Source organism: Protomyctophum bolini, assembly GCF_963924005.1.
Source record: "Protomyctophum bolini genome assembly, chromosome: 8".
Taxonomy (NCBI): Eukaryota; Metazoa; Chordata; class Actinopteri; order Myctophiformes; family Myctophidae; genus Protomyctophum; species Protomyctophum bolini.
The window spans coordinates 23,077,964-23,085,364 of NC_137869.1; the positions used below are offsets into that span (position 1 = coordinate 23,077,964).

Genomic DNA, 7,401 nt, shown 5'->3' on the forward strand with positions numbered 1-7,401 from the left:
CATCATAAAATGTATTTTTTGAACTGCACTTTCAGTGACGCCCATATGTCGATAGAACAACAATAACAAGACATTGCACCTTTTCAACGGTCTGATGGAGGGTATATAAACTGATGTTTAATCTGATAATCTGGTATTGCTTGCCAGACTGTGGTCGCAGCAGCAGTGTGAACAGATTATGGCTGTGGTGATGAGCGTCCTTGACTGTGGACTCCTGGAGCCATGTCTCCTCATCAGGTATTTCCTGGAGGGATGTGTTAAATCGTCTCACTCTGAGCTAGTGTTATCACAAAATCCCTCTGATCATAATGATCAAGCGTGAGGGCTAGCACAAGACAAGAGAGATAAGACAGGAGGAAGTTAAGGAGAAAGTTATAAGGTTTTGTTTATGGCATGGCAGAAGGGATAATAATTCAGGGAAAGGAGTTAATGACAAATATTTTTTTATCAAAGAGCAATTTAACACTCGATGAGTGTCTGAAATTATTTAAGTGATGTCAGAGTTTAATCCATAATATAAAAAGGAGAAAGATTACCGATACTATTGTTAATGAATGAGTACTTTATTCTCGAAATGAGTTCTGTCAAAGTGGTGGAATGGATAGTATCGCGTGCCATGGTGAGACTACATGTGGTTATCGGGTGCTGTTCGACAGATTTGAGAGAACACAGTGCATGAGTGGTAGAAAAGGAAATTGGAAGAATTAGAAGCAAGGGGGATTAAAAAAATATTCTGGAAGTAAAATGTGTATGTTACCTCTTAACAAATAATGTATTTTTCTGTTGAGAGTAGATTAAGATAAGAAAAACAAGGTTGCGCAAAACAACAATAAAAACAATGTAAAATTTGAATTTTATTATTGTTTTCAAAAATATATAAAAGCAACTTTTAAACTATGCTGTACAAAGGTCTGCACAAATGATAAAAAACAATCTGACAAATGATAAAACTGAAAATATACAATTATCTAATTAGAACAATATATAAACAAGGCATACTGTAAAATGAGGATCTCAAATCCTTACGGCATAATAGTAGGCCTACAGCGTGCTCTTCACTGCTGTACCTAATGAAACATATCCTTATTTGTACTCTCTAAATGTTTTGATTAATTGAACATGGTGGACCCTCTTGTAAACAAGTGTAATGCTTAATTGGGTCAATTAATTGTACTAATGTCTCTCTTGGCTTGGCTGACCACTATTACATCCTAGACATAGTCAGTACTAGAGTTGGGGGTTGGCTGGAACTTGGGCCGGAGGTTGGGGAGGTTCACTAATGGCCTGGAATGAGAGCATCTCCGACAGCTCAGGAAAACACCTCCAGTCAACATGAGGACTGCACCGGCCCAGCTGGTAAACACTGCATTGCCAAACTCATATCTGCAGGAGAACGATGCCACGTCACGTGCACACGCGCGCACGCACGCACACACAGGCACCAACGAGATGTCAGCATTAAACACCAGCAATAGAGGTCAATCAATAAGAAACTTATTTGAACTTATGTGTATGTATAGGCTCCTATGTAGTATGTACATGTGAGATATAATTTTTGAAGTTCACATCCAATCTAAAACAATCATCTAGTAGTGTGTGTGTTTGTGTGTTTGTTTGTTTGTGTGCGCGTGTGCGTGTGCGTGTGTGTGTGTGTGTGTGTGTGTGTGTGTGTGCGCGCGCAATATACGTGTAAGCATGTGTGTGTTACAGTATATGCATTTGCATATGGATTTGTACTTCACACATTATGTGTATATGTTAATCCGTTATAGTAGGCTATACTACAGCATACTGCAAGTCCAAGTGTGTGTATGTTTATGATGTTCTGTACCTATTCTTATGGTGTGCTCCATAGAAGGTCTGGACGATCTTTCTAACATACCAGGAAGTTATGGCCAAAGTCATGACACCTAGAAGACAACGCAAAGTTAAAAAAGTAAAGAAATTAATAAAAGCGTTACTCTTGTTGGTCGAGTGTGGTTTCTTTATTCAACAGAATCTGTAAAACTACTGCCAGTTACAAAACATATAATTTTGACCAGTTGACTGGTTTAAGAAGATCTTTGCAAACAGCCCCCTCTTGTACCCAAGTAAAGCAAAAACAATCTTCTAAAACAAGCAAAATAATTTCAACCATTTTTTTTCATGATGTCTAGTATGTTTATACTTCAATGAACCTACCTGAAAGCATGAACATGATTCCCCCGGCCATGGCCACAGCATTTTTGGTCTTGTCATTCCCATCGAGGAAGCGAGTGCATTTCATCCCCACTGTGGACACCAGCACACCCACAGAGGCCAGGAAGATACTGAACAGCATCACAGCTCTGGTCACCTGGACCTCAACTGGTGAGGGAGAGAGGGGGGGGGGGGGGTATTTAATTTCGCTTTAGGACATGAGCTTGACATGTTGAATAACTAGAATAAATACAGCGGTTCAGTGACACTGATGCATGAGGATGTTACCACAATTTACCATTCATAAGAATTTCAATTAAAAGACAAATGATCAGACATTTCCTTTTTTTCATTTAAGTGTATATTTGTACATCTTTAAATGTTCTGATGAATGGAAAATGGTGGACCCTGATCTAAACAAGTCTTTTATTGCTTTTCCTGGTTTAGTTGTAGGCCTACAACTGTGAATACAATTTTCAATCAATCAATCAATCAATCAATCAATCAATCAATCAATCACTCACTCACTCACTCAGCCTATACTTACTTGGCAGGTCAAAGAGTGATTCGTGTAATTCGCAGCTCGTCTCTCTGTTGTTAAAACCTGAGCAGGTCATCCATAAGCCCTGGTAGGTCTGTCTCACAGAGGTATTGCTCTCTAACCTTTTCCATGTCACCATGCAAGTAGCGGCAATAGTTGCGCCCAGACCTCCCAGTGACAGCACGAAGCCCAGAAGTTGCAGTGCTGAGCTTGCCATATCCAAGCAAGGTATACGAAACGTAAATAAATGAATTAGGCTAAAATGACAAAAATCATGTAGAAGGAAAAAGGAGAGACCCCACTTAACCAGTTACCAGCATATATCGTCGCAGACTGACTGATGTGGGTTAAATGTTGAAGTTGAATCTCGCTTCTGGGCTGGATAAACAGTAGGCTAAACACCGTTATCTTCCAGCTGTTGCGTTGCGCTCTCACTTTTAAGTCCAAGACAAGGCGAAGGGGAGGTTCCGACGTCACACACATCTCCAGGATTTGATGACACATATATTGTTGTAGTAGCTAGTCTATTATGGCTACATGTCGCTGTCAAATTCTGCAGAAGCACAGAGTTATGATCATGTGCAGAAGCCATGTCAGGTGATTTCCCTGTGTTTTTTAAGTGCGCACAATATTCATAATTAATTAATTATTGAAATGTATTTTAGAATTTATACTATATAGACTATAGCCTACATTTGGATAAAGAAGATGGATATGTTTGTCATAATTTTAATAATAATAATTATTATTATTATTAGAATTATAATAATAGCCTTATAGCATATAGGCGGCAGGCCTACACGTTCAAATGAGGATCTACAGTAGAATCTACTGTAGAATACAAGGCAAGGGGCAAAATAAAACAAAACAGGAAGTCTTTCATCTAAACAAGGGAAGAGCCATCTTAAATTATCATTCCATTGCCCAAAAATACACCATCATGCACAATTTTGTTTGTGATTATATTAATCCAATAAGAAAAATAAGAAGTCAGAGGAGAGCTGCTCAAAATGTCACATCACTGCACTACAAGTCCTTTCATGGGAGTTATTTGGTGTGCTGATCTTTCTGCTCTAATTGACAGTACAATGTTTTATTTGAATCCACACACATATCAAATCATACCATATTTGGTCCTGGGTTTTGTAAACATTTTTGCCTGTTGGTATCATCCCCCACCCTTTCCCCCACCCTTTCCTGAAATAAGCCTCAATTCAAAACACTTACTGTAAATTTGTCCTACTTGGCACTTCACTGCACGATTTTGTATTGTTCTTTACTGTACAGTATAGACTACAGTTAGGTCTTAAGGCGAGACACCCCAGGTGAATAGGGAAAAAAAGTTAAATAATAGCTATCACAATGAAACTTCTCCAGTTGATTACTTATATTAAAACTAAGATTTTTTGTATTACAAGTTTTCTGAAATTATATGTTTAAATATGCAAATTAGGCATTATATGCGCTAATTTGCATACATTTCGGGACGATAAATCTGAAGATCGGATAAAGCCAGGTTCAAAATGATCATTTCATTTTGTTGACACATTAGAGACAAAGAAAATTACACATGGGATTTTTGATATCTCTAATTATCACTCCACAAATCAGAAAATAGTGTCAACAGGCATAAAAAACCCAATTTTCGGCATTATTTTGGTATAAAATGTGATGTAAATCAGGCTGTGAATGATATATCAACAAATCCATGTGTAAATGTCTGCGGAATATAGTTATGAATAAGACTGGAAAGTTTGGTGTATGTGAGTTCAACTGAAGTGGAAATTCTTTGTCCCAAGTATGAGGAAAACTCATTTTGAGAAAACGGCCTTTAAAGATTTGTATTGTAAAATTCCAAAACGTTTTATTTGAAGCCACTATTTTGAGACAAAATATCTCATCCAAACCTTGGCAACAACATATAATGGCATATATCATTGGAAAGGTCTGGACCTCAAGCTGACTGTGGTCTGATCCAAATATGGTCACTTCCTTTGTACCAACAACCAATCATGAAAATAGAGATGGTGGCTTTTCACCCCGAAAAACGAGCTGTCATTGGCTAAAATAAACTATCCAACTAAACATCTAAATCTGTATTTTTAATGTGTATTTTGCTTTAGTTTGAAAGAAAACATGTTTAGGAAGCAAAATAGCAAAAAAAAAAAAAAAAGAAAAATCATGATTTCACCTGGGGTGTCTCACCTTAAATCATATGTCAAATGAACATAAGTGCAGTTGAGGTGATCTTTAGCAATGGTGATGGGCAGCTCTGCATCATGGCCACTCAAAGGACCCGTTGTTTAACCCTTTTCAACCTGGCCTCCTCTATTAGACAAGTCCAAGAATTTTAAAGAATTTATAAAAAATCTCAAAAATAGCAAAAAGTAATAAATAAATAAAAAAGCAGACATACACCAATCGCACCACAGCCTATTTTGAGCTTGTATAGATTGGTTATTTTTTCTAGGGATTAACCCATTAAAACCAGAAAAGCTGTGTAATTTTATATTTTAGCTATACGATTTTCATAAAACTCAAACAGTAGTTCTCAAAAATAGAAGCTCCAAATCTCCACTGATATACAAGCACTTTGTGCCGTGCTGCAAGCATTTTGAAGAATCTTGAAAGTGTTGAATTATTTTGGGTCTATTCTACAAACCTATGATGCCGTGGCTATTGGATATGAGGAGGGCGCCATCTTGTGGATATTCTGAGCAAGACATTCAATGCCTCCAGATAAAGCAATGCAAAATGCTTTCAGTATTAACATACTGAATGAATTACAGTTTATCAGAAGAATATACAGTCTATCAGCTATTTGTCAACAATGGGTATCAGCATGTAGTATACTGTATGTAGGCCTGCAGTCTATGAAAAACTCACTTTGCAGTGTCCGGTGACTTCAGGTGGGATGAGTCTGGCTGAATGCTCCTCATCCTCGGTTGCTCAGAGGGCATATGGGTGGGATTCTCCAGGATATCTTCCAATTTCTTCCTCCTCATCCTCCACAACCACCTCCAGATTGTCTAGTTCAACTCCAGCTGTAGAGATAGCCTTCCTCTTGTTGACTTCCCTTTGTTTTGATGTCACTAGTAGTAGTACTCCAGTACAGCATGCCACAGTAAAGAGGACACTAGAGATTGGTAGAACATCTGTATCAGCCTGTTGCACACATTGAAGGACCTGAGGAGCCTCTCCAAGAAGAGCATCCTAGGTCAGTCCATTCAGGCCTCAGTGTTGTCAGTCCATATGTACTCCCAGGAACTTGTATATGATTGAATACTATATATTAGACAAGGTAGTATACTGTCAGACATTTGAGCTAAAACAATGGCGGACAATGGGGACTTGTTTCCATTGTGGTCCTATGTCCCCAACATCTCCCCTCATCTGGTGATGGGAGGTTGGGGTCCTCTTCTTGCTCCTTGTTCTTTCCTATATGTTGACATGGAGGTGATAGCTGTCGCGGTCGCATGCACCACCCTATGAAGCTCTCCAACCACCAGGGCACTGTATTCCAGTGACAGCCAGGTTCCTTGGTATTCTGCACCAGTACCAGTGCTGCCCTGTAGTCTGACTATACTGCGGCCTGTTGGTGAGGTAATCTCCACTCCAGGCCACCAGGTTGTGGCCCACCCACATCACAGAGAGGAGAAGCTGGGTGGTGTTGAAGGCAAGCAAACCAATTCATTGTTATGATGTTGGGAACTGCTTCAAAGTATAATTGAGGAATGGACATTCCTGAAATTTCAGATTCTGTAATTGCTTTTCTATACAAATAATACAATTGAACATACAATGAGAGCATTTCAGTAATGACAGGGTAATTAGACATTAAGGAAATGTGACATGGAAATTCATGAGTTACATAATAGAATTCTGATTCGTTTTCTATTTATCAATTTACAAAGTTCTATTTTATCTGATGCAACAAGTCAAAGAAGACATGGGAGAGAGGTAGCAAATGTCATTTTCTTCCTCTGTATCCTACTGTAACTTTGTTATAAAAAGGTAACTATACTCATGTTGAGGCATAATCTCATGACATCATCTGGCAATCCTTTCTACTATAGTTGACAGGCATGATCACATGATCACTGGGCCTTATAATCAGGTCAATTGCATTAATAAATAACATAAATAAAATAAAAATCATATAATAGGCCTATGGCTCAGTTATCATGTCACTTTTGTGCAAGCTGAGACGAAGCACCAGCGGATTGTCAGAAAAAGGGTGACTCCCCGCAGAGATATAGGTCTGCAAACCAGTCCGGTGTCATTCCTGCATCAGGCAGAGCACACAGCGCCCTGGGCCAAACGGCCTGCCTATTTTGACACCAGACGATGGGAATGTTTGCTTTCTATCTGAATCTTACCCGCATGGCCAGCATCATGGGCTCCCTGCAGTTCAGCCCCAAACTACGTCCTATATGGTTGTGGTAGTGAGATTCTGTGAGTCTTCAGTATAGTGTCTAATGATTTAGGCACTCACATTGAGTTATATCCTATAGATCTATATAGGCTACTGTAAATCATACTGTAGGCCTATATGAGATAAATCATTCTAGGCCTGACTGAGATAAAGACTTCTGCAAATCAACTATATCTTATCTTATCTTATCTGTTGAGACTAAATAAAACATACAAGCTTATACAGTATAGTCTGTTTATTATTATAG

The 7,401-nt window shown here is 38.6% G+C and overlaps 1 protein-coding gene across 1 annotated transcript; it reads right to left on the reverse strand.

Moving 5' to 3' along the window:
- Positions 1-847: 847 nt before the first annotated feature.
- Positions 848-3,136, reverse strand: LOC308319384 (claudin-1). The gene is made up of 4 exons (XM_080769429.1): positions 2,726-3,136; positions 2,182-2,346; positions 1,832-1,910; positions 848-1,383 (listed from the first exon to the last, which is right to left on the reverse strand). The coding sequence occupies exons 1-4, from the start codon at positions 2,934-2,936 to the stop codon at positions 1,212-1,214; spliced, it is 627 nt and encodes a 208-aa protein (XP_080625555.1). The 5' UTR covers positions 2,937-3,136; the 3' UTR covers positions 848-1,211.
- Positions 3,137-7,401: the final 4,265 nt, after the last annotated feature.

Bases quoted from the DNA above. Each gene is read 5' to 3' on its own strand.
- LOC308319384 (XM_080769429.1), bottom strand. From the start codon at position 2,936: ATGGCAAGCTCAGCACTGCAACTTCTGGGCTTCGTGCTGTCACTGGGA. The intron at 2,347-2,725 runs GTAAGTATAGGC...CTCCCTCACCAG, and splicing joins ATCACTCTTTGACCTGCCAA to TTGAGGTCCAGGTGACCAGA. The intron at 1,384-1,831 runs GTACAGAACATC...GTTCTCCTGCAG, and splicing joins GGAGCACACCATAAGAATAG to ATATGAGTTTGGCAATGCAG.